Source organism: Sorghum bicolor, chromosome 2 (assembly GCF_000003195.3).
Source record: "Sorghum bicolor cultivar BTx623 chromosome 2, Sorghum_bicolor_NCBIv3, whole genome shotgun sequence".
NCBI lineage: Eukaryota > Viridiplantae > Streptophyta > Magnoliopsida > Poales > Poaceae > Sorghum > Sorghum bicolor.
In genome coordinates this window covers 62,944,468-62,971,498 of record NC_012871.2, presented here as the reverse complement: position 1 = coordinate 62,971,498, position 27,031 = coordinate 62,944,468, and the positions used below count along the sequence as shown (strand labels likewise).

The 27,031-nt window shown below is 43.8% G+C and overlaps 1 protein-coding gene and 2 pseudogenes across 3 annotated transcripts; 1 reads left to right on the top strand and 2 right to left on the bottom strand.

Annotated features, from left to right (window-relative positions):
* Positions 6,666-7,448, top strand: LOC8055830 (annotated as a pseudogene).
* On the bottom strand, positions 7,805-12,444 carry LOC8055829 (F-box protein At3g07870). 3 transcript variants are annotated; one of them, XM_002460363.2, is made up of 6 exons: positions 12,336-12,444; positions 10,295-11,702; positions 10,091-10,213; positions 9,873-9,968; positions 9,716-9,791; positions 7,805-8,262 (listed from the first exon to the last, which is right to left on the bottom strand). In XM_002460363.2, the coding sequence occupies exon 2, from the start codon at positions 11,677-11,679 to the stop codon at positions 10,591-10,593; it is 1,089 nt and encodes a 362-aa protein (XP_002460408.1). In that variant the 5' UTR covers positions 11,680-11,702; positions 12,336-12,444; the 3' UTR covers positions 7,805-8,262; positions 9,716-9,791; positions 9,873-9,968; positions 10,091-10,213; positions 10,295-10,590. The 3 variants fall into 3 exon arrangements, with proteins under 3 accessions (XP_002460408.1, XP_021310387.1, XP_021310388.1); XM_021454712.1 differs by having other exon boundaries at positions 10,099-10,213; XM_021454713.1 differs by having other exon boundaries at positions 10,295-11,666.
* LOC8055828 lies at positions 13,054-20,718 on the bottom strand (annotated as a pseudogene).

The following is a 27,031-nucleotide window of genomic DNA, read 5'->3' as shown; positions in this document are numbered from 1 at the left end:
GTGTGCTGCTGCTAGTAAAGAGCAGGCTTGATTGGATCTTGGCCTGAGCACTTAAAATAATTGTACTGGATTTAGTTTTAAATCAGGAAAATGGGTACTGAATGCAGATGTGCACTTGTGCTAGTGACGGGGAAGATGTGAGGAAGGTGGTGTGGTTGGTGTCATGATCTGCATATGTTTATCCCCAGTTGGTGTACTTATTACTGCCATTGCAGCCTGAATTGTTAATTGCTGCTGCTGTCTTTGGGGGTGAAAACATCTCTTCCTCGTGTTCTGTGAAAACAGATTAGTGCTAATTCTCTCGGTAATCGGACTTTTATCCAATGTTCCATGGAAGAGCATTTTGCATGCAGTGTCAGTTATTCTTAATCCCTGAACCTTTGTACCGTTAGTTCAGGAGTTGACAGTGGCTGTTCCTGCTGGCTTTAGGCGTATGTAAGCTTCTAAAACGTTTTCTGACGGCCTGCTGTGAGTCTGTGACAGTGCTGCTTTACGGTTACCATGCTGTGAGCCTGTGACAGTCCTGCTTTACGGCTACCTCTTTACAGGTAACTACACTTCTGCAGGTATCCTCCTTGCTGCAAGTCTACTACAGCTGTAAAAAATTGCATCTTTCGATGCTAATTCAACATTTGAAGTCATACTTACAGTCCCAGAGACCTTAATCTTTTCAGGACTTGCTACTAATAATTGCAAAAATACTATTACACCCTCTTTTCAGGCATTGTAATTTGTATGTACTTCTCAGTTTATGCGCATCAATGAGTGATCCCAAATTAGTCTTTCTGCAGCGCAGTAACGGGTAAATCTGTGTGAGCCCCGGAATGTTCAGTCACATGATCAAGTTTCTGCAAAAAAGGACATCGCCATGATACTAGAACTAGCAACTTAATTGCTTCCTGTTAAGTGTGAACTCATCATGGGCATCAGAGAGAGGCCTGCTGGTTAAACAAAAGGGGTATGACACTGCGAATAAGAGAGGAATCTTAGGGTGCACATGGCGGTAAGAGAAGGGGATGAAGGTTAGTACAATGCGAAGGCATAAAAAAACTTTCAGCAACTTACCCATGTGAATAGGTGGCAAATCGCTGGAAAGTAACTGAAAAAGATTGGATGAGCGGTGATAAAAATAAAATTTGTGGAGAGAGAACATGTTCATGTCTTTGAGTGGAAGGGACAATGAGGAATAAGATACTAAGATAACCAACCTATTGTTCATAGTTAAATCCATGGATCTATCTTAGCTTAGCATCATCACGATGGCTGGTAGATCCCTTTGATTTTAATAACTAAAGTAACATTTTAACATCAAACTTACTACTTTTAAAAGCCCAAATGGCAATGCACAATCCTTGAAAAGAGAAATGGATGTTTGCCCATTGTTTGGTGGATACCATTATTTCATTATTTTTCATACGTTGTGTTTCCTTTTTTTCAGATCAATTATGCAATACCTTCTTTTATTCAATTCAGATGAAATGTTCACTCTGAATCTTACTGGGGATGAACGGTTCTCCAGTTGCAAAATTTGAATTTCAACTGAAGAGGCTCCAATTTTTTGCCTGTTTTGTTAGAACTAGTAGTCATATTACTTATGACTTGTTAGCATGTATCAGTGAAATTCTGGATTTCAAGTCAACTATGTAAAAACAACTCTATTTAGTAGTAATACCAATATTAAACTAAACAAATGAACAAGTCATGCCAATCAACCGTCATTCGCGCTTAACTCGAGGTTAGAATGTGGCCACATGGGTGATGATGGACAAGCCAGGAGACATGTTAGGTACCACACATGGTTGATAATGTTGGAGCATTATGGGGTGGTGGTAAACATCAAGGGAATATGGGGTTGATTTGGATTCAGATCCCATCAAGGGGCCGGGTAGTGGACAAGATGGAGGCTGGGAGCACATGGTTAAGTTTGAAGCAGACTTTGTCCGGGGTTAATTAGGATAATCCTGTACCTTCTTAGAGTACTGAGGCACAGTTCTTTGACAGCTAATTCTTCCGTTAGTTCTCTGACAGTATGACATTTCTCAGGTCTGGCTGAAGCCAAGATCTGATCCTAAGCATCATGTTCCTTCAGTTAAAAGAAAAATGCTAATACATCTTTCAAATAAAATCCGATCGACTTTACATGGATAGATCTGATTGGAGAATAACTCTAGGTGTACTGTCAAAAGGTAAGTTGAATTAATTGTAAGTTAAGAACATTCTTCACTGGAGGGTTGAAAGTTGAACTAGTTAAACATTCTTCACTGGAAGGTTGCAAGGACACAGCTTCAGTTCTCAAATTCAGTCATTTTTACTGTATAGAACAGTGCATTTTGATTTTTGAAAGCTGTCAAAATTGTTCGGCATCTTGATCACTAGCTGGGGGCCACATTCTCCAGAATTCAGTACGTAGCCAGCTATATGTAGCTCGAGGTCACGTTCTCCAAAATCAGAACAGTTCAATCACTGCTGCGCAGCAACAGCAAATAGCTTTTTCATTGTCTCATAACGTCACTCCTTGCTTGCAAACAGATAGCCATAGGCCCAAGCTATCAATCCAGATTGCTAGCCACAAGCCAACGCATCTGATAAACGCTCAATCTTTTTCGCTTGTAACGTTTACAATTTAACCATGGTAATTTCTGATAAGAACATTCTCTCGCAAACAAATTGCAATAAGTTAAGATGGTAGCAGAATGGGTTTAACTTGTTTGAGGAACTGTTAATCTCCTTGCGAAGCAGACCTATAAAATGCTACATTTTCTGGTCGGACCAAAGCTGAACAGGTATTGATCAGTTTGGAGCATTTCTGCCTGCTGCACTGACACTGAACCTACCTGATCATAGCTTTCCGTGTTCATCTTCCAGGTTAAAAATTAATTAGTAGCATAGGGCATGAGAAGGACATAGATTCGGTCCAAATTGATGAACATAGGGATGAAAATTTGTGCAAGTTGGATGTATCTTAGGAAGTAGATGACCATTGACCACATCATCGCCATCTGCTTCTTCTCCAGACACATCTGGTGGTCCACTCTGACGGTGCTGGTGGGAGCGATGGAGATAGAGATGCCATGGAGAGAAAAGGAAGGGCGCCGACATCCCCTTCGTGCTCGTAGCATGGGAGTTATGAAAAGAAAGGAATGCAAGATTATTCCGGAACGAAACGGCCACCAGCGCACAACTTCTCGCCAAGATCAAGCAAATCGCCGACCTTAGGATAGAGGCGGGAGCGCGCCACCTAGGAGAATTAGTCCGCGAGTAACCGTCATGTGTAATCTGACTAGGGAGGCTACGTCTTTTGTATACTTTATCATCCCTAGTATGCCCATGTGCGTTGTAAATACAAAGATTAGGGATTTACAAGACAAACAACTTTTGCGTATTCAAGGAAAAAAATTAGGGCTTTACACGCATGACAATATATATAATAAAAGATACAAGTCAAACAACTCACAAAAAAAAGATACAAGCAAAACAAATTATATTGCAGAATCTGCAAATGAAATCTGAAGTTTAAGGATCCAATAATTCATACAAATCTTGATGTCAAAGCCCCCTCACGTGTTGTTCGCTATGAATCCTAGAACTGGATATGGATGTAATCATGCCCACTCCATTAGCTTAATTAATACACTTGGCTTTCGTGTCATCTACTAGTCGCTCATAAACATTTGATATAGTTCAATTATTGCAAATCAACAACTTGTCCACATTTAAAATCATCAGAAAGGAACTTCTCACAAAACTTTTCTTAAAAAAGTAGATTTATTAGCATTGGTGATTGGTGATGTTGCATTTGGGTTGTGAGTGAGAATGGGTAGTTCTGGGTTCTGGCCTAACTGTCTAGCCACTCTGGTTGTTCTGGCGGCACTACACCATGTTTGGTGTTTTTCCCAGAATACACGTTGCAAAAGGGTGAGTTGTCGCAAGCTTTGGAGCACACAAAAAGAGCACACCCGTATCACTGCAGCCTGACCTTTCCATGTTTACATTGGAACCTCCGAACTTTATACATGGAGGATGTTACGAAGCAAGAATTGAGATCCATGGCCATGGCTACCCTATAAGGTCTTCAAATTTCAGGCCTTGTTTGGATAGTAGGGATTTTACCAATTCTTCCAAGAATTTGCTGTTTGATGTGAATTATTGCCTTTCAAACAGGAATTCTTTCGCTTTCTTTGGTCACATCAATGTCTCCTAAGCACAATGCCTAGTGGTTGGAGCTGAAATTGCAATCCTTGATTTCAGGGTTTTGCTCTAAAATAGTACACGCGTACCTGCTTTACATTCGTTATTCTATATGGGCAAAAGATTGCAAAAGGGGCCCCAAGGTTGGTAGTGCTCACAAGAGTTTAGGATAGGCATTATCTTGATAATATTTCTTTTGATTTGCTTACCACGGAGAGAAGATGTGGAAGATCCACATGAAGGAATAAGAAAAAAAAACACAACAAAAATATATTTGCATACATGTTCAAAGGTTAAATGATGCAATCTTGACTAGATGTGAAGCGTGCATGTATGGCCGTATGGGGCTGTTTGGGGCCAACAATACTAACTTTATGATACACCAACCTTTGGATGAATTCGTGCATATCCACATAATGCATTCCAAAATCATTTTTTTATCATTTTCATTTTTCAATCATGATTGGGTATAATAAATTTACCATGGTCAATATATTTTAGTTTCTAGCTTTGAACTACCAACTGGATTGAATTGGTTCAGAAACCCATGCCCCCCCCCCCTAATCCATTTTAAAGGAACAAAAGAGATGCACATGTATATCATAGTGTTTGAAATTTAGAAGAAACAAAGATACTATTTAGCGGGATCTTGCCCTAATGTTTCGAGCCTACTCCCTCGGCACCAAAGTAAATAACTTTCTAAGATTTAAATTTATCCCACAAAAAATATCATTCTATGAACATGAAACACTATCTCCTAATGTACAAGGTAATCGTGGTGCATGTAAATGATATTGTCAAATCCAAGAGATATTCTTTAGATGAGAGTACATGCGTCTTTTTTTGGTGTCCTTAATCTGTCTAAAAAATTATAGAACCTTATTTATTATGGGACAGAGGGAGTATGAGGCCCGAGGCCAGTGTTGGTCAATCATCCCTAACTTCCACCCCTCCTCTACCGACAATTGGCCCATCTTCCTTCCTTCCCTCCCTCTCCCTTCTCACTTTGATGGATGACAACATTGGTCTCCCTCTCTCTTCCACCGACCATTGACCACGTAGCAGCAGCCAGTGCCCAATAGAGATATATTGTATCCTCATCCAATGGCATTGATATAGTTTGGAGCTACAAAAACTTTAGCACCGCACCACTCATGTCGTGGCATGACTGGCTGCACTTGAACCTATGCACCTCATGACTTGCGCGTGCATGTGACACGTCTTCACAATTCTTAACCTACCTTAAGCTCCAACTAAATGACATACATGATTATTTTTTATTGTACCTAACATTTATTATCAATTGATTTGTGGCCAGAAGTTTGTTTGTAGTTTTCTTATTTTCTTTATAACTTTTAAAAAAATAAATTTATTTGATTTGATTTAGACTAAGGTTAGACAACCCAAAAGTACGTCAAAGACAGGTAGGGATGGATCTAGGTCATTAACTCATTATGCAATAAGCTATACATCCTATATATATATATATATATATACTAATAAAAGAAATATGATCCCATAAATCTCTACCCAACTTCACCCATGGGCAGACAACCCTACCAAACTGACGAGCATGAGAGTCTATCCATTCCCGGTCGCTGATTGTGTCTGCATTCTGCAACCTCACAGAAAACACAGGAAGGAGCACAGCACAAAAGTCTGCGTCGTCTGCCGTCCACCGCTGCATCACGCAACCACCATGCCTATCATCTCATCGATGACACCTGCCGACCTGCACGTCTCGGTTTCCTGCGTCCGCAGCGATTTCTTGGAATGAAGAACGCGCCATGCATGCCGCCGTGCGCCGGGACTCGCCCAGTTTTCTGCGAAATCCGGCGGCTTTCGGCCATCTGGCGGCAGCAGCCTGAAACCCCAGCGTCTGCAAGCAACGCAGGAGCTGAAACGGATAGCATGAGACAACGGCAATAAAGACGGGTCCAGCACATTTGTATTTCGAGTCTGTTTATCAACAAACCCAATTTTTGTCTCCTGTTGGGTTCTGGGCCTGGTTGAGTTCTAAATTTTTTTGCAAAATAGACATTGTAACATTTTCGTTTGTATTTAATAAATATTATCTAATTAAAGACTAATTATGCTCAAAAGATTTGTCTTTTAAATTTCATACAAACTGTATAATTAGTTATTATTTTTATCTATATTTAGTGCTTCATGCATGTCTAATCATGGACTAACTAGACTGAAAAGATTACAGACAAACTGTATAATTAGTTATTATTTTTATCTATATTTAGTGCTTCATGCATGCGCCGCAAGATTCGATGCGACGGAAAATTTAAAATTTTTTTACAAAATTTTTTTAAACTAAACAAGGCCTGAATGTAAGAGGACGGGATACATATTTTCAGGAACTCTGACACAGAAAGATTCAGGCAGGCGGTGCCCGTTGAAAATTGTCTCTCTCTCTCTCTCTCTCTCTCTTCTAATTCATATGTTTCTCTTGTATTCAAATGTGCCATTAAGTTTTCTGTGTTTTCAATTCGCGTAGGATTGTAAGTGACATGCAACTTGAATCCTATATTTTTTTTCCTATTCCTATGTTTTGGATATCCTGTGTTCCAAAAGAGTCCTACTATTCCTCCCTTGAAACAAAGGAAAATTGGAGGAATTGTAGAGGACCAATCCTATTGGAAAACTCCCTATGAACCCCTTTGGAGCAAAGGATTGGGTTCCTATAAATCTTACAAAATTCCTAACCACATTGGATCGATCAGGTACCTGCTAGAGAGGAAACAATTCGGTGCGCCGTTAGCCGCGTTCCAGCTGAACCAGGAGAAGCTCATCAGGATGCTGGGGAACATCCAAGTGATGTCGGTGCTCGGCTGGCGACTCTGCAAGCTGCACGACAACGGCAAGATGACCTCAGGCCGGCACCTCTCGGTCGATTGTGCAGACCTGGATCACAAAACAGGCGCGGGAGACGGCGGCGCTCGGCAGGGAGCTCCTCGGCGGCAATGGCATCGTCACCAATTTCCATGTTGGCAAGGTTGGTCACCATCGTGTAGCATCTTTCCTTCCATGTTCCCTAGCTGATGAAGTTAACGCAGTCTTCTACAGTAGTTTCTTGTTGGATCTGATCCGTTCTGTTGTTGTATGCATGTGCCGGACATATGCAATGTATGCAGGCGTTCTGCGACATGGAGTCGGTGTACTCGTACGAGGGCAGCTACCATGTCAACACCCTCATTGCTGCGAGGGAGATCACTGGCATCTCCGGCATTAGGCCGTAAAGCCGGCTCTAGCTGCTGCAAGGCGTGCCAAACATGGAACTCTAATTTGCAGCAAACAGAGCAGCATACATAGTATGTCGTAGTAGTGATGAAGGTATCCGAAGGGAAAGGAAAATAAAGAGATTGATTATGAAAGGAAACACAAACAATGGTGACTGCTGGCAACAACAGTTTGTTGTTGTTGCCCACAAACTGTTTTACACGATTTTAGCTTCCCAGTTCCCCACACTGACATAGCTTTTTTAAAAAAAGAAAGAAAGACATACCGTTTGTATTGTTGAAACTCTATTTGTTGTACCAGATAATCATTGTTCACCGCCAACAATATATATGGAAAAGGTAGGAAACTAAAACGTGGAAATCAGAACTGGAAAAGCAGTTCAGGTTTATGCGTTCTTCTTTAGTTTGTTGTTTGAACTTCCATGGTTCCATGTCAAGTTACTAGCACTCTATAGCCAACCAAAGTCCCAAAGGCTAGGGTTTTCATGATTATACGCTGACAAACCACCTCATCTGGCAGAAGATGCAAGAACTCATTGGCTTCCATGCTCAGCTCAGACATTTGCAATTTGGTAAGGATACCAGCTTTACAAAGGTAAACTAGACCAGAGATTACCTCAAACAGAACTCTTAGGCTAACGGAAAAGGTTCTCCCTCTAACGCTCCCTCTAAGCAGCCTCACGACAAGCAAATGTCATTACAAGCTAAGCAAAACAACGTCCAGTTCTTCACCTAACCGATGGCAGCAATGATAACCGTTGCTTAACTTCTCCATCACCTCCATCTAGCAGTCCTGGTTTTCCACCTTGCGCAGAATGCTCTATTTCTGCACACACACACACACACAAAAAGGTGAGCGGTACACTCCCAATTCCGGGTATTACTAGGTTCAAACCTTTGTTACTGCAGTAAACTAGTAAACCTTATGAATAGATCTATGCAAAAATAAAAATAACCTTTCACTGAATTTAAGAGGTTTGCACAAGTGCGCATAATACTGTAAGCAACAAGCACATAATGAGCACATGAGCGAAAGTTCTTGGATTAGAGGCGTTTCCGCTGCTGTTAGTTCGTGGCTTATCCATTAGTGTGAAGAACCTTGTGGTTAATCCTTGTAGGATTTGATCCCCTTGAGAATATGTAGATAACACATTCAAAGGCATCACAAATTAAAACAAAATATGAACATTGAGGCCCACTTGGAGCAGAAAAAGATTTTTTTTTTCTGTTTTGGATCTTAGCATGAAAAGAATGATCATAGCAGAAAGCTCTAAAGAACTATTTGATGAATATCTACATTAAAGTGGTTAAAAACATAAGGAAGCCATGGGATCATTAGTTTACAATCCACACAAGTAAGAGCTAAGTAATCCCTGAAGAAAAGAAAATGTAGCAACAGTAACACAAAAGACGCAAAAGGATAGAATTTCAAGCAGCTGTCCAATCTTCCCCTTCATCATCCATCACCACGATTGTGCAGTTGCAGGATATAATACCAAATCAATAAGTTATTTTGTGTTCCTATGTCAAGGAAGATATAGCTAAAAAACAAGAATAACTATTGTGCCATCATGCATCTTGCAGCTATATCCTCAAAATATGTTACATTTCTTGTTTCTATCCTCTTTTTTAATAACAAAGGGCATATAACACCAATGCACAACCTCTTCAAACTTTAGGTGTAGATATATTTTGAGGAAGCATATTCTTCTCTTATACAAATTTGAATTAGCATGCTATTACTTACCATGCTGTACATTCATTTAAATGACCTCAGACAGTAACTGTCTTATATGCACAAAGTATGCTCAATGATTCAATGTATATGAATATAGAATATAGATGCAGATAAAAACAGGTTATTCAAACATGAGAAGAAAAGAAGACTTTCTTTTATGCAAACTGAAGAACAATAGTTAAGACCAAAATATGTGCACAGAAGAAAGTTAAGTTCAGAAATTTCTAGTGCATTTTCTTAGAAATTGGTTACCATCCATAACATATGAATCATTAAATAGAGAGTTCTATAAACAGAAACTAGAATGATTACAATTTAGCAGAACTACACAGCAAAGACATTAGAACAAACTATAATCATTAAGGGAGGGGGCACATTTTAACTCATTGCTGCCATGAGAGGAGATAACAAAAATATCTGCCTGTGTTTTGACAGAATAAGTATCTTGCCTATGGCAAATGACATCATGGCAGAAATGAGTAACAAGAAAAAGCAAGGTACTACAGAGAAGATAACATAAAAATACATAAACCTTTATTACCTGACAAAAAGCATCAGATACCCCAAGCTTCTCTTCTCAGCATGCTCATTATGTCTTTCTCTGCTTGCTCAAAGACCTATAGGGTCGTTAGCTTTGTCAATTTGGCATAATTAAAATGTGTTAATTATATTCGATACAACATGCCAGTGCACAACACCTTGATTCTACCATTTACTCCATCTGCATACACCCTTAACTTCTTCATGTTCTCCATCCTTCCCACCCAATTAAGCCGCCGTACAGGAGTCGGATGCTGGACACTCAGGCAAGACAATTGTTAAAACCTATTCATGTCCTCAGTCTCTAAATCAATAGAAATCATTAATGACAAAATAATAAAATGAGATAATTTTCATCTTTGTTTCAAACCATTACCGGACAACCTGGCAGATGCTGCAAGATCCCATCAATTTCCATGCTTACACGCTGCTGAATCAACTCATCCGGCAAATGTTGTGCAATCTCCATGACTCTTATGCGCGCACGTTGTGTAAGTTCCTAAAATATAGCAATTAGTAACTTGTAACACATTCAATCATAACAGGTATTGTCAAGTATAACAGGTATTAGCAAATATACCAGCATATCAAGCTCTATTTGATAAAGATTTCTCAACATTTCCTCTAGTTTGAAATCCTTATACTGCCATGCCTTCCATTTTTTCAGTTTCCATCGCCCCTGCATCTTTGGGTGACGCACAACAGCAGCATTTGCATATAAATCTAAACGCACAAGTGATTTCACACAGGTATATAATTGCAAGTCATCGTCTCCCCAGGGTCTCAAACCTAACAGCTTAACCATCTTGCTAAATTCAATCTTGAAGTTCATCCCAAGCAATTCATAAGAATACAAGTTATTATCACGATGTTGAATCAATAACTTATCTCCATTAACAAAATGTAGTCTTCGGGCAAAAGTTGATGAAAGTTGAATACTGTACATATGGCTCCACCTTTGATCCCCAGCTCCATTAAGTGCCCAGATCTGCAGCTTACAAATAAGCATTCCATCCATACTGTGAGCAGTTGATACACATACCTTCCGTTGATCTCTATGACCCAGTATTTACGGCCATCACCAAATGCCCAATCTTCAAGCTCAACTGCTGGCAGCTGTATCTGTGCAAAACTTCCTTCCCCAAGATCAAAGGACATAAGTGCATGCTTCCAATTAGATCCACCATCTTCAATAAGCCAATACATTGTACCATCAACAATAACTACTCCGGATTTTTTCACACAGTTCAAACTTAGAGCTTCTGGAGTTACGATATCTTTCCATTTCTCATCACCAAGTGTGTAAACTTGAATGACATTAAATCTGTCTTCAGTAAATGGACCAATTTCCTGACAAAAATGTATAACCTTGTATTCTTTAGTGACTGGGTGAAATCCAAATCTGTAGAACGAAAAGTGGTCATCCTTTAAGCTTTTTGTAGGCTTCTTTAGATGCAGACATTCACCAGTTGCTAGGTTGGCTATCTTGAGAGTTGATGTAGGTGTGTGTAAGCAAAGGAGCCCATTGCATGTACCGCAGAGGAGATCATCTGGCCCAATCACTGGTGCCGCCCATGTTGATGGTGACCAGGCTTCGTCAAAGATAACAGAATCACTGGGGCGCAGCGTGCCTAAAATCGACTCACTTGGGGAGAACAGGAGTGTACAGGGTGGTACATGCTCAAGATGTGCCATGGCAAACTGCGAATCTCGGATGATGATGCGCCATATCTTGCAGACACCAATGCACCGCAGCAAAAAGCTAGCTGGGAGCCTCAAAAACACCTGCTCAATGAGCTCTCTCGGGAGGGAGTTCATGATGCATTTTTCCTGTATTGCCCGCCTTCTAGTGCTTCTCTTAGGGGCCATACTAACCACAATCCAGCTTGTGTTCGTGAAAAAAAAGGGTTCTTTTAATGCACAGATCCTTTCGCAAAGCACCAAAACCACTCCTGCAAAATGCATGCAAAGATTTGGCCAGATGTGTGCTGCATGGAAGATTGAATTAGATAACAACACTTTATATCATAGTTACAGACACTTCCATTGTTTGTTCAAGAGAAAATAACACGAAACCTATGAAAGGGTTTAACTTCATTGCTCAAAGAATCCACTAATGAAACTGAAGTTTTTTTTTTCTACCATACATACATCATACATGGTCCTTTTATCAAGGACTATAAAGAACAAAACTCAGAAGAAATTACTCTGGTCTGAATATTTATCTCACTGTCCAAACTATGACAAAAAGGGTCGTTTAAGAAATTATGACTATAGAAATTTGAAGTAAAAGTGCTAGCCACAATAAAGCCCCGTTGCACAACCAGAATTTCTATTCTCACTTCATTCCCCTATTTTCCCTCATAGATTCAGCGCCCCTCCAGTTCTCTCCGTCATGTGCCAAAACATTTCAACCAAAAGCCCCTTTTTGTGTGCCCTACCAAAACCAAATGTGCGAGCATTCGGCATTCCCCATCGCGCGCCTCGACTAACCTGAAGCCAACCAAACCCTAGCCCCACAGAAATACAGAACAATAGTGGAAGGCGAAAAACAAGAAAGACATCCCGACGGGCGATGGACAACCAGGCCTGGAGAGGACCAGCAAATGGAGGGAACTTACGTGCACTACGCTATGGAGGTGAACCCCGCCGCCGCCATGGATTCCTTGTCTCCGCCACGGCGGAGCGAACTGGTGACCGCAGTGGCTCATTGTACTTTTTTTAGCACTCGATAAATATGGTCCATCAAAGCCCACAGAGAGTACTTGTCAAAAAAAAAAGCCCACGGAGAGCAGCAGCTACTTCCTCCACTCCACACTGTAGTCATGGGCTTGCGGCCCAGCAAAGAGGTCGAGCGCGTGCAGAGCACAGCGATGGATGTGTCATTGTGTCTGGACCGCCAAGCAAAAGGCCGCGGTGCTTGTTTGCCGGAGGAGATCGAGGGAGGCAAGTCATCGTCGAGATTACGGCGAGGGCCGAGGAGTACACCGTTAGGCAGTCGCGTGAAGAGCGCTTCTCACACAGGCTTTGTTACCTTCTATACAGGGTCCGTCCATGTGTGGTGCAAGGTGAGGAGCGCTTCTCTAATTTCTGTCTGTGCTCTGCTTTGTTGCTCGCTGACAACTGACAATAACTCTTGCCTGGACATCTTCCAGTTTTTCAAAGGCAGCTTCCAGTTTTCCACCTATGTTACAGAGAAACCCAAACAGAGCCAGTGTTTTATGATTACGTTGGCGCTTATTTTTCAAATTCTGAACCATACAGCACCCTTTGTTCCTTTGTTAGGTGTTTCGGAGAGTAGTCGGAAGTTATCCAGGTGGGCAGATTCCACAGGTCAAAAGATGTTGCAGGTATAAATAATCCAATAGCATCGGCTTACAAGGTGTATCCGAAGAACTTAATAGTTTACAGCAGTTGAGCGTTGAGCGATCCATCGAGCAAAGAAAATTCGAAATAGCTAGTAGGAGACAACAAGAATGTCGAGAAGTTTTCTAGTCTTCACGTCACCACAATCACCACCCATCCCCAGTCACTCTTAGGAAATATTATACCAAGATAGCAAGAATGTCATGATCCATTTGAAATTTCGGCTGCATCCTTCGATATGAGCTGCAAAACATGAACACGGATCAAATGGAAGAACAGTTTGGTGTTAGAATTCTGATAAGATCTAGTGTGACAAATGCATCTTGCACCTACATCCTTAACAATGTATGGCATTCATTACTGCTATCCAGCGTCCTTCATTTGGGAAAAAAAGAGGGGATATTGCCAATCCAGTATTTCACCAATATTCAAGTTCCAAAATCTACCCAGGGAAATAGAAGCATCAAAGGTGAATATTGGACAAGGTACCTTATTTTAGACCATATTCTCCGTTTGCTTTACTAAAGGTATATTAATATGACAATTTCATTTGAATGAGACAGTCAACACTGAAAGTAACTAGTAATCTAATGCAGAATGACAAGTATGCCAAAGCTGTACAGTAGTCCAGGAATATAAATGCAGACCAGAACATGTTATTCAAACATGTAAATAAAGTTCCTTTCTTTGTGGAGGCAGAAGAATATCATTTAAACTTTCAGATTATAATGTCTTGCATAGAACTTAACTTCAAATTACTCCACTACCAGAAAAGTGCACAATTTGAGGAAAAAACATAAAAGCACATCTCTGAATTTAAATATGCCCTACTTGGAAAATAAGCGCATTTTACAAATGTTCTTCTATAAGAATCGAGTTAGTAAACTAATCTTGCTCATGCTTTTAGAGAAAATGATTCCCTTATTTATAGAAAATCATATCACAACAGCAACAAGTAAAAGGAACAATCAATCTAATGCGGAAAGAGGAATAACTCAGAATCTACATTACCCGAAGATGATTCTGCAAATCCCGTAACTCGCGTCTGCCATCATCTGCCTCCATCGGTGCCTCCTAGTAGTAGGTTAGTTTTATCAAATTGACATATCTCAGTGCTAGATTTATACGAATAATTTGAATGAGTTTGATAAAACAATATCATTTGAATGTGTTCACAACACAATTTCATTTGAATGAGATAAATTTAATAGCAGAAAAAGTAGCAAGTATTCTTGTTCTCAATTATTGCACAAAATATGTCAAACTTGTATCTGTTCAAGAATAGAAATTCATACCAGGGCATGTTACTCAAACATGTAAAGAGACCAATTCCTTTTATAGAGACAGAATAATACCATTTAGAAATTAAAATTGGATGAGTTTTCTTTTGTCATATGAGTTAAATTCATAAGTATAGTGAGTAGTGACTCACATAAAAGTTGGCAAACAAGTACTCCCTCGGTTCCAGTATGTCTGGTGCACACTCATTTTTCATTTTGGCCGTAATATCTGGCGGACTGGGGACACTGAGATAAATTAATTACGGAGTCTGGAGTTACGAAGCATTCTCGGCAACAAAGCGTTGAGTGCATGCATGTGACACAGCTCGGTTGCCTTTTTCACCTATGTGAGTCTGGAATGCAATCAAGGCATTGCCACCTGACAGAGCCCTGGGCCGGATCGCTACACGGGCGCGTTTTACAAGCACTCCTGGTCGGTCATTAAGCATGATGTATTGGCTGCCATCAACGCCACGTTGTTCGGGGACTGCAGGGCCTTCGGCCGCCTCAACGGGGCACTCATCGTGTTGACTTGCTGGAGCAAGTGGTGTCCGAAGAGGAAGTCTGGAATGCAATCAAGGCATTGCCACCTGACAGAGCCCCTGGGCCGGATGGCTACACGGGCGCGTTTTACAAGCACTCCTGGTCGGTCATTAAGCATGATGTATTGGCTGCCATCAACGCCACGTTGTTCGGGGACTGCAGGGCCTTCGGCCGCCTCAACGGGGCACTCATCGTGTTGTTGCCGAAGACGGCGGACGCCTGCGAGCCGGCACACTACAGGCCTATTACTATGATCCACAGCGTGGCGAAGCTGATCTCCAAAATCCTAGCGTTAAGGTTAGCTCCAAGGATGCAATCGCTGATCTCGCACGAGCAGAACGCATTTATCCGGGGCCGATCAATCCATGACAACTTCAAATACGTCCAACGCGCTGCGGTGCTGCTGCGCAAGACCAGAACACCGAAGATTCTGCTGAAACTTGACATCGCAAAGGCGTTCGATACGGTGCATTGGTCGTTCCTCCTTGACGTGTTGCAAGCAATGGGGTTTGGGGTTCGCTGGAGGCGCTGGATAGCAACGCTGCTATCCACAGCATCCTCGAGCATCTTGCTGAACGGACAAGTGGGAAGGAAAATCCGGCATCACAGAGGGGTTCGCCAAGGCAATTCACTGTCCCCAATGTTGTTCATCTGCGCCATGGAGGTGCTCGCCAGGCTATTCAACGCAGCGCGGGAGGCCGGGGTTCTCCGAAACCTTGCCGACGGCAGGATCAGATTCCAATGCAGCCTGTATGCGGATGACGTCATTCTGTTCGCGTTCCCGAATGCCAGTGAGGCAACGGCGATCAAAGGGATTCTCCAGATCTTTGAGGAGGTCTCAGGTTTGGCGACCAACATGGCCAAATGCTCCATCACGAACATCTTCGGTGCCGAAGGAATATTGCCGGAACTACAGCAGATCCTCGGCTGCCGGATTGCGGCCTTCCCAATCAGATACCTGGGGTTGCCCCTCAGTACAACCAAACTGCCGAAGGAGCAAATCCGTCGCACTGTTGACGCTGTCGAGCGCAGGCTGCCTGCTTGCCACGGGCCGCTCATGGCGAAGAGCGGCCGATTGATTTGCGTAAAGTCAGTACTATCGGCCGTCCCAATCTATTGCATGCTTGCAGACGGGCTGCCACCGTGGGCCAGAGCGGAGATCGATAGGATTTGTCGCCGATTCCTTTGGAGTGGCAAGGACGGTGACGCCCGCGGGAAATGCATGGTGGCTTGGAAAACGTGCACCAGACCGAAGGAGCTAGGGGGGCTCGGAATTCCGGACCTGAAGCTCGTGAACACCGCGTTTCAAGCAAAATGGATCTGGCTGCAACACAATGACGCAGAGAGGGCGTGGGCAGCGCTGCCACTGAGGCAATCCAAGGAGGCGACAGGCGACAGACTTCTTCAGGGCCTCCACAAGGACGATCGTCGGGAACGGGCAACGAACCCTGTTCTGGCTAGATAGCTGGATTGGAGGGGTCTCTATCAGGGCGATGGCGCCGACGCTGATGAATTTCGTTCCCAAGCGCATCGCCAATCGACTGACAGTCGCGGAGGCCATGCCCGGACACCACTGGGTACAGACCATCTCTGGCGGGATCACGGTCCCAGCAGCAGCAGAATATCTGCGGGTCTGGCACGCCACCCGCGACGTCGAGCTCAACAATGACCCGGACCTCCTGGTATGGCGATGGAGTCCAGACGGGAGCTTCTCCGTCAGGTCGGCATATCAGGTGCTGCGCATCGGCTCACACCCCGTCCCGGGCTGCGTGCGTGTCTGGGAAGTGTGGGCGCCGCTTCGCGTCAAGCTATTCCTCTGGCTGACCTTGCGCAGACGCCACTGGACAGCGGATAGACGCCGTCGCCACGGACTCGAAGCTCATGACGCCTGCTTCCTGTGTGACCAGCAGGCAGAAACGATTGATCACATCATTGTCCAATGTCCCTTCGCGCGACAGCTTTGGGTCAAAGCAGCGGCGGCTCTGGGAGGTCAGGTACAGCAACAGCTAGATGGGACCATGGTCGAGTGGTGGGGAACTTGGCGCTATGGCCGACGGCCTACGCCAAGGGAGCGGACACCATGTTTGCACTAATAGCATGGGAGCTCTGGAAGGAACGCAACGCGAGGTGTTTCCGCGGAGCAACGACTCAGCTAGACGCGCTCAAGGCACTGATTAAGCATCATGCGGAGCTTTGGATCACGGCCGGCGCTAAGCACTTAGGGAGGTTCCTACAGCGAGTAATAGCCTAAGTCTTTGTAAAGAGGGGGGGGGGGGGGACAGGGCGTGCTCTTGTCAAACCGCCCACTTGTACTTTAACTGCTTCCTCCTTAATGAAAATACGCGCAAGCCTTTTGCGTGATTGAGAAAAAAAAGATTAAAATTTGATTGTCATTTCTCTGATTAATTTTGCATGCAAAACACAACATTACTCGATTACAATGAATAAACATAGGCACTATAATAACGGAAACAAAAGATTACAATGCCTTCATCTATCCAAGGAACTCGATTGCTTCTTGGCAAAGTCACTGGTATCTCTCCAACACTGCCTTCTTCATGTGCGGAACAAGGTAATGCTGCCCTAATTTTTGTTTCAGTATCACTCGAAGGCATCCTAGATGAGTCAGCCCTGAATTCGTTTTGTTGTATTGGAGAGAAAAAGGCGGAAGAAACAGTTGGAGAGGAAAAGGGCACATATTTCATTTTGGTTTTAAACTGCTCAAGCGAGACGATAGCGCCAACTCCTTTCAGTTGAGAAAATACAGAGGGAAACAAAAATATGGAGGCGCCAACTCTTTTCGGTGACCGATAGACTTCGTGGCCGGGCGGGGCGGCTGCATGCAGTTAATACGTTTCTTGGTCTCTGGAATTAGACTTGCCGCGCCAGATATAGAGGAACAGAGGGAGTACTAGTCATATCATAACAATTTCACTTACAGTAATATACCAAAGCATGTCTCTGAATTAAAGTGTAGCCCTAAGTCCTAACATGGAAAAATAAGCACATTTATGTGTGAAGTTCTTCTGAACAAAAGGAGATAACAGAAATTGATCTTCCTTGTGTTTTAACAGGACATGATTGTTTTTCTTATGGAAAATCAGATAACAATATAAACGAGTAAAAGGAACAACCAAGCTCGTGCAGAAAGACTGGTAACTTGGAACATGGAACCTATGAACCATTACCTGTAGATGATACAGCATATCACTTAAAGCACTGTGGATGCCATCAGCTACCTTCCCCATAGCCTACAGGCAGGTTAATTTTGTCAAATTGACATACCTCAGTGACTCCAAAATAATACTGGGTAGTAAATGCAAGCACACTATACCTTGGTTATATCATTTAATCTATTCACACGAGCTGCTAACTTCTCACCATCCCGCTTCCATTCAACCCAATTAAGCCGCCGCTGAGGCCTTCGATGCTGGACTCTCCCCAAACACGTTAGTTATATAATGGTCTTGCTCTACCAGTGGTTATTAACCATTTTCTTCAACAGAAAAAGACAAAGGGAAATGTGGTAGTTTCATTTCGCAACAGATTTACCTGATCACGACAATCAGGCAGATGCTGCAATGCCTGATCGATTTCCATTGATATTTGCTGCCGAGTCACCTCATCTGGCACACGCTGCAAGACCATCTTCGCTGCCGTGGAAAGATGGTGTGCAAGTGCCTACAGAGAATTTAGCAATCTGTAAATAATATATAATAAACATACCGGTTAAGGCTAATGATAATATAGGCAACTTACCAATGCGATCTGCTCCGACTTATAGACCTTTTCCCACATATTCTCTACACTGCAAATGTCACGCTCCCACGCCTCCCATTTCTTCAATCCCCAGCCACCCTGCTGTTTCGATCCACGCACAATACCAACCTTCTTGTATGCATCTAATCTTACTAGTGACTTCACACATATAAAGGATTGCACGTTATCTGGTTTGTGGGGGCTGAAATTCAGCAGATTCACCTTTTTGCTTAACTTAGTCTCACAGGCCTCGCCAAACAACTCGTACGAACATAGATCACCTAAAATAGACTGCATCATGATCTTATCCCAGTGAACGAAATGTGGACCTGGAAGGTAATTATTTGTGTGCGGAAGGCTGTACATCTGGCTCCATCTTGACTCAAGTTTGCTACACAATGTCCAGATCTGCAGCTTACTAGAAAGGATTCTGGGCCGGTGCTGGTGGACTTCGTCAGTCGCTATACATACCTTCCCATTTATCTCTGTGATCCAGTACCGACGATAACCCCCAAGTGTAGAATCTGGCAGCTGTATCCGTGCAAAACTTTCTTCACTTAGATCAAAAGATATAACAACATGCTTCCAGCTAGCTTTGGCGTCTTTAGTTAGCCAAAACATCGCTCCATCAGACCATCAGTATTCACTACACCAGAGTTCTTCACACAGCTTAAGCTTAGATCTTCAGAACTTCTAACATCTTTCCATTTGTCACTCCCAAGCGTGTAAACTTGAATGACATTAAAGGTGCCTTGAGAAGTGTTTTGATGCTCACCAAGAAAGTGTGTAACTTTGTACTCTTTTGTGACGGGGTGAAAACCAAAACGGTAGAAAGAGAAGTGGTCACCCTTCAAATTTTTAATAGGTTTGTCAAGATGCAGGCATTCACCAGTTGCAAGGTTAGCAATCTTGATTGTTGATGCCTTTGTGTATAAGCAGAGAAGCCCATTTCATGAATCACAAAGAAAATCATCTGGCCCAATCACTGGCACGGCCACTGCTGACTGTGACCAGCCTTCATAAAAAACAATAGCATCACTAGGGTAGGTCTTGCCCTGAACCGACTCTTGAGGAAAGAATAGGAGGGCACAACGGGGAGCATGCTCAAGGTGTCCTGTGATGAACTGGGGGTCTCGGATGTCTTTGTGCCACTGCTTGCAGACTTCAGTGCATCTCAGCAAAGTGCTCACTGAAAGCCTCAAAAAGATCCGCTCAACGAGGTGACTTGGAAGGCCATTTATGATGCATTCCTCCTCTTTCTTCTTCTTTGATTTGGTTTCCTCAGAAGCCATAGGAATCAATCTAGCCTGTGGATGCAGCAGCGCTACCAAATCCTCTTGGAAAGGTTTCTGCCCAGAGATTATCACTTTATCAGATTATTAGATACAGCACAGAAATTACCAAATGAGAACCCAAGACGAATAAAGTGTGCCTCATACAGATATAAACAACTGAATGAGATTATTTTCAGATTAAATATCATACTAGCACAGAAGGTACAATACAATTAATTTAAACTCATTTCCACGGTTATTGTCTAACATCTACCAAACAATGAGAAAGGAAGAATCAGGGGGCTCTAAAAGTTTGACTACTTCAAATTCTAACTCTCTTAAGTACTAAAATATTCTCCATGCATTAAAAAGTTTTTACCACATTAGCATCTCTGCTTCATACAGAGGAGTGCCCACGCTTTGGCATAGTCACAGGGTTCGGAGACAAAGCCGCGAACCGCGTGCCAGGTCTGCCGAACCAAATCGAGGTAGAGGTACGAGATGGGTCGACGTCCCATTTATGGATGGGTCGCGCCCCATTGCAGCAGGGTTCAAAGAAGGGACGAGTCCCAATCCTAGGCAGCGAGATGCAGATGAAGAAAGGCTTACGGATGGGGCTTGAGGTTGTCGCCACTTCTCAGCATCGCTGCTGGCATCTCTGAAGATTCAGGACAGAGGCAGCACCAAATCAGAGGCGCTCCATGCTCTATGGCGCCGTGCCGCCATACAGGCTGGTGCTGGTGACTGGTCGCTCGCTCGCCAACGGCTAGACAACTACCGCACCTCATTCTCATGAATGGCAGACAGGAGATCCCGCTGACTGAGCATATGCTTCTCTAATTTCTATTTGTTTCATGATGAGATTGTACAGGTTATGCACTTCCTTTTAGTTTTTGGAGGAGAAAATTAGTGTCGCATGTGGTGGGACAATTCCCACCTTGAAAAAATCCTGGGATTTGTTTCCTAATGTATAGAGTCTCAAAAAAGGAAAATGAAAACAGAATCGGTTCAAAAAAATTCTATATGATTTGTTTCCTAATGTAGACTGTAATCAACGTGTTAAATGCAAAACCAAGAGATTGAAAACAGATCCTCGTGTCCGGAAACAACAAGTCAACCACTGCAATACATACAAGACTCCATGCTTCGTACCGGAGTCATCAACCCATAGGCTTTGGGTTCATGTACCAAATATTTAGTTCTCGTACTGCAGACATATAACCCTTCGTACTACATTTTTGTCGAGTGACGATCCACGTCCCTCGACCCCGTCCCTCAACCTGGTAGACCCAGAATTCTTGTGACTACTTTGGCGACCCTAGGCTCTGGTGCAAGGGTGTCAAGCCGCATATAATACAAGTTGTCCAACTTAAGTGCAGTGTAGTGGCAGTATGCCAGAGAAGCATGGATAGGCTGCTGATCAAATATGCAACTGCTAAAACCAGGCCTTGGGGCCTATTCTAACTATGCCTATAGTAAGAACTATCATTGGAGGCTCTAAGCCAAGTGCAGCGTTCGGGTTTAAAAGTCTTTGCACCATGGTGCCATTCAGATGCGCACTGGGAAAGGAATAGGAAATAAGATGGGTTATGGGCGGGGGGTCGGGGTGGGGGGCAGACGCAGCAGCTTCCGCTCCTATCCCCATCTGCTCCCGCACCCCTATCCCTGTCCGCTCTCTGCTCCATGGCACGCCACCTCCGCTCCGCTTGAGGTCACAGCATGCGGACACGGTGAGGAGAGAAACAGAGAGGTGAGTTGGAGAGTCTGGACGACTGGACGGCTGCTGTGTGCTTACTCTGTTTTTGCTCTCCCCCTGCGAGCTCCTTTTTCCACCCACGTGCTCTTTCTTCCAAACACGCACGCGCCCGAGGTGCTTTCCCACCTGCCGCACGTGAAACCCCACTCGCTTGCGCGCAAAAGCCCATGTGCCAGCGCTGTCTAGGGCCGCTTTTCCACGCTTCCGCGCCTCTTAGGCGCCTCGCACGTAAGCGCAGCGACAAGGCGCGCCTAGCATTTAATTGGCCTAAATGCAACGCTGGGCCAGCGTTTAGCGCTGAATCACAATTAAACAATGTTTAATTATGTTTTTTGAACCTTGGGCAGAGCATCATCAAGCCCCAGCTTCTAGGCCCCTCCACGTCCACATCAGGCAAGTTCTGTGAGCGAGAGATCTTGGCTTCCTGGTTCGGTGCCGCGTGGAGTCAGCGGCGGCCACTGGCCAGCTCCATGTGACTCAAGGCCAGCCTCCTCACGGACTCCCTGTGATGTGGGGTGGTTCTTGTTCCCCACCAGCGGCAAATTACACCAGCGCAGCGACGATTCAGGACCCCGCATCCACCGACCAGTCCACAGATGCATTTCCCATCCAAACCCACCCCTCCAGTCAGGATAGGAAATAGGATCCCTAGGATAAAGGCCTCCTTTCCCTTTCCACATCCACTTTTTTTTCTGTAGTCTATCCCATTATCCAAACAAGGGTTCAAATCTATCCTACACCTCATTTTCCTATCCCAACTTCTATTTCCAATGAACCAAAGGCCATGTTAGTACAAATCAGTGGCCACCAGGCCGCAGTAGATTCGCAACCCTGTTCTACTCTTTGCAATAGAGATGTTCTCGAGCCTAGCCCAGGCTCCATATCTGGGTGCGCCACTGTTTCTCTTTATATAAAAACAAAGCTTCACAAATCAACCATTCCTTCAAATGCACAGCCGAAAACAAAACATTCCACATACAAACTATAGAGAGAGAAAAAAATGCCTTACCCTACTAGGTATCTACACATTTCCCAGTCGCGTCCACATCAAGGCAAACACAACAAACACTTTTGCGCTCTATCCCGTGCGCCAAACCCTAAACTAAGGAACTCGAAACAGGAACCCTAGCCGCAGCCAGCAGCTGCCGTCACGAGTCAGGGAGAAGAAGGCGAGAAGAGCGTCGCGAGAAATACATGGATTCGACGAGCAAAAGAGGAAAACGTGAGCTCACTGACCGGCGCAATCGGCTCAGCTCTGCAACCGCCGCCATGGCGAGAGCCGAGAAACCCCCATTTCCCAGGTCCCAGCGAGATGCCCACGGTTCGCGGGTTTGCTTTGGTGAATTTCTACTCTTGTGTCAGTGTGTGTGGATTCGAGAAGAAGGGCAAGGCTATCGAGCACGGAGGCCCAGTGAGGTCCAACTAGCCCAATTGTGTGCAATTGCGGCCGGACAAAGTTCAGTTTATAATTGTTTGATGACTTTTGCTTAAAAAATGTTTGAGCTACAAAAGTAACAGGTGCTAAACTAGTGGTAGCAGCAGCACAGGAACTTTTATCACTGGTAGTGAAATAATGCTAGCGCTCACCCAAGTAGGAGCAGTAGAAACTTCAAAAAATAAAAGGACCAGTAGAGGGTGAAGAAGAGCATGCACCTCTTCCAGTAAAAGGATCCAGCCAGGAAGAAAACTTCAGTGGCAACACGCCAACAACTCTAGGACTGCAACGACGAGAACCACGATGCTGCTCTTCCACCTTCCATCGTTTTTTTGTTGAGTTCCGTGCCTTCTAGGCACGACAGCGCCGTCATGGCCACCATCGGCCGTGCACATGGAAAAACCTCACCACTACGGCCTCACTCCCTTCGATGGCGAAGCCACCGTCGGTGGCATCCCGAATTCCCAAGTCATTATAGCTTCACAGCGAGTCTGCGCACCACCATCTTGGTGGCATCTTAGGCAATGCCTGCGGCGTTGCAAGTTTGATGAGGCCAAATCTTAGCAGCCATGTCCTCTGAAAGGAAACAGGAGCGTGGAACTGAAACAAGAAATTCCATAGCTTGGGAAAGAAGAACGTGGCCATGTTCCACGTTTCCGGCTGATAAGGGCTGAATCATCATGTGTCGGTTTTGCCACCACAGGAATCATGTGTCGGTTTTGCCACCACAGGAAGTGTGGATGCCATGGCCGCTGTCGGGTTCCATATGGTAACTACTTCCCCATGATATGTTTCCATTTGTTTAGTTCCTTCCTTAAAAATTTACATTTTATCCTATTGAATATTTCAACACATACATGAAGTATTAAATATAAAGTAAAATATTAACATTCTTTTGAGTTACGACACCCCTAAAATAGGGTTTACTTTTCCTCCGGCGGCGACGACGTCGGAGTCCACAAAACAAAAGCGATCTACGTGATCGCTTCTTCCAATCCCTGTGCTGAATTGTTCCCTCCTTCGTAGAGCCTGGGAACTGCTGGCACTGGTTGCGTGGTGGAGAAAGTAATGAAGGAGAAGTGGAAGAGCATGGCGACGGAGGATGATGGTGACTCGCCAAAGCTGGAGGATCGTCTGGAGAGTTTGAATCTCCAAGGTGAGGAGGAAGAAGACCTGGATTTCTCAAACGAACTTGATGATCTCGTGAAGGATGTTCACTAGCTTGCCCTTTTTAGGGTTAACACGTCGAAGCCTTTCAGCCATGCAGCGCTTTTTAGTGCGATGAGAAACGCTGGGCTACGACGAAGGAGGTAACCTTCAAAACGTGGAACTGAATCTTCCTGGTCCAGCTTCACTGCCTTGGTGATTGGTCGATGGTGGTAGAGGGAAGTCCATGGCTTTTTCGAGGAGCAGCAATAGTGCTTGAGGAGTATGATGGTTTCTCTAATGTCTTGGAATATAAGCTGGATAGGATCCCAGTGTGGACAAGGATCCAAGGAGTTCCAGAGGGGGTTGATGAAGAAGAGAGATTTAGCGGAAAAGGTAGCGAAGAAGGTTGGGGATATCATTACTGTGGTGGTGAATGAAGGCAAGATTAATTCAACTCCTTATCTGCGTGCTAGGGTGTGGCTCGATATCAATAAACCATTGGTGCGGGTGGTGCCTATCACACTCAAGGAAAGAATGAAATACCTGGTACAATATGAGAAGCTCCCAAAATTTTGTTTTTTTCTATGGATGCATGGGCCATGAAGTGACTGAATGTGGAGATGGAGTTCATACTAAAGCAAGTTGCCAATGGGGGACTGGTTGAGAGTCCCGTTTCCAACAATGATGGCAGGGAGGAAGGAGTATGGTAGTGGCAAAGGTCGAGGTCGTGGGAGAGGACGAGGAAGAGGTGGAGGAAGGGGGTCATGCTTTGATGAAGAGGTGGAGAATATAGATTTGTCTATTAGTGCAGACAATGGGCAAAATAAAGAGGTCCCAGAGGGAGGATGAATAGAACCTATGCTCACTAACTTGATTGAATCGAGTTCTTCGATTAGCGCTCTCCTTTGAGGAGGCCAAGAAGGGATGGCGAGGGCAATGATGACTCAAACAATACAATCGATCGGCGCTCTCCTTTGAGGAGGGCGACCGGGCACAACGAAAATATTAGCTTGGAAATGTTGGGGGCTTGCTAGCCCCCGAGCAGTTCGTGCACTTCTAGAGGTCCAGAAGTGAGAGAAACCATATGTTCTTTTTCTATCTGAGACACATCTGGGGAAGGCAAAGGCAAAAAATTTGAGTAGAAGTTTGGGCTCTGACAATTCATCATTCATGAGAGTGATGAGCGTAGTGGGGGCTTGTTGTTGCTATGGAAAAAGGAGGTGGCGATTAAGGAGATGAATGTCTCCAAATATTTTATTGATGTCATTGTGGGAGAGGGAGAGCAGTGGAGATTATCGGGGATCTATGGAGAACCGAGTTGGGAACACAAATACCGAACATGGGAGGCATTGCGCTACCTGAAAAATGGGAATTCACTGCCTTGGTTAGCAATAGGAGATTTTAATGATATACTATATCATCATGAGAAAGGAGGTAGAGCAAGATCATAGAGACAATTACAGGATTTCCATGATGCATTGGATGATTGTGAATTAGCAAATATGGGTTTCTCGGGAGACATGTTCACATGGCAAAGAGGAAAGATAAGAGAACGTCTAGATAGAGGCGTGACCAATGCTCAATGGAACACTATGTTTCTAATGCATGTTTGATAAATGGGGAGACCTTGAAGTCTGACCACCTACACGTGATGGTGGATACAAACCAAGCGGGCATGCAAAATTTCTTAGCAAAAAATACCCCAAAAAGTTTTGAAGCTAGATGGTTAAAAGAAGAGACAGTTCAGGAGATAGTCTAAACAGCTTGGGCTCGGGCGCTGGCTCACGGCCAGAACTCTCCCCTCATGTCAAAGTTGAATCAAGTGCATTCAAATCTCCATATGTGGGGTAAGGAGGTGTTGAAAAAGCCAGTTCACCAGATCAGAAAATTAAAACGGGAGTTGGAGATTTTGAGGCGAGGGGAGATGACAGATGAATCCATTGCAAACCAAAAGGAAATTTTGCTCCAGCTCGAACAAGAAGAAATCTATTGGGTGCAAAGGGCACGTGCAAACTGGCTGAAGCATGGTGATAAGAACACCAATTTTTTCACCATCATGCATCTAACCGGAGGAGGAGGAATATAATCAAAAGTCTGGTAGATGATGATGGCACACGTCATGAAGATCAAGGAACAATGAGTTTGATGATCAAAGAATATTTTGCTAATTTATTCACAAAGGAGGTACAGGAAATTGATGAAGGAATTTTGTATGACGTTGATAGAAAAGTTACACAAGATATGAATCAAATTCTGTTGGCACCGTTCACTAAGGAGGTGGCGACAAATGCTCTCTTCAGTATAGGTGACTTGAAAGCTCCAGGGATGGATGGCTTACATACTGTCTTTTTCAAGAGGTTCTAGAATATGTTGGAGAATGAGCTAGTTGATGAAGTACTGGGAGCGCTGCAAAATGTGACTATTCGTGTGGGATGGAATGATACTACCATTGTTATGATACCTAAGGTTGACAATCTTGACAAGGTAACTCAGTTCCGACCCATCTCGCACTGTAACGTGGTGTATAAGATCATATCCAAGATGCTATCACATAGACTCAAAGGCATTTTGCCTGAGATTATTAGTGACCACCAGAGTGCCTTTGTGCTAGGGAGATTAATTACAGATAATATATTGTTGGCTTATGAATATATTCACACAATGAAGAGGAAAAATAACAAGGGCTTTTGTAGAGTCAAACTAGATATGCATAAGGCTTATGATAAAGTGGAGTGGATTTTCCTAGAGAAGATTA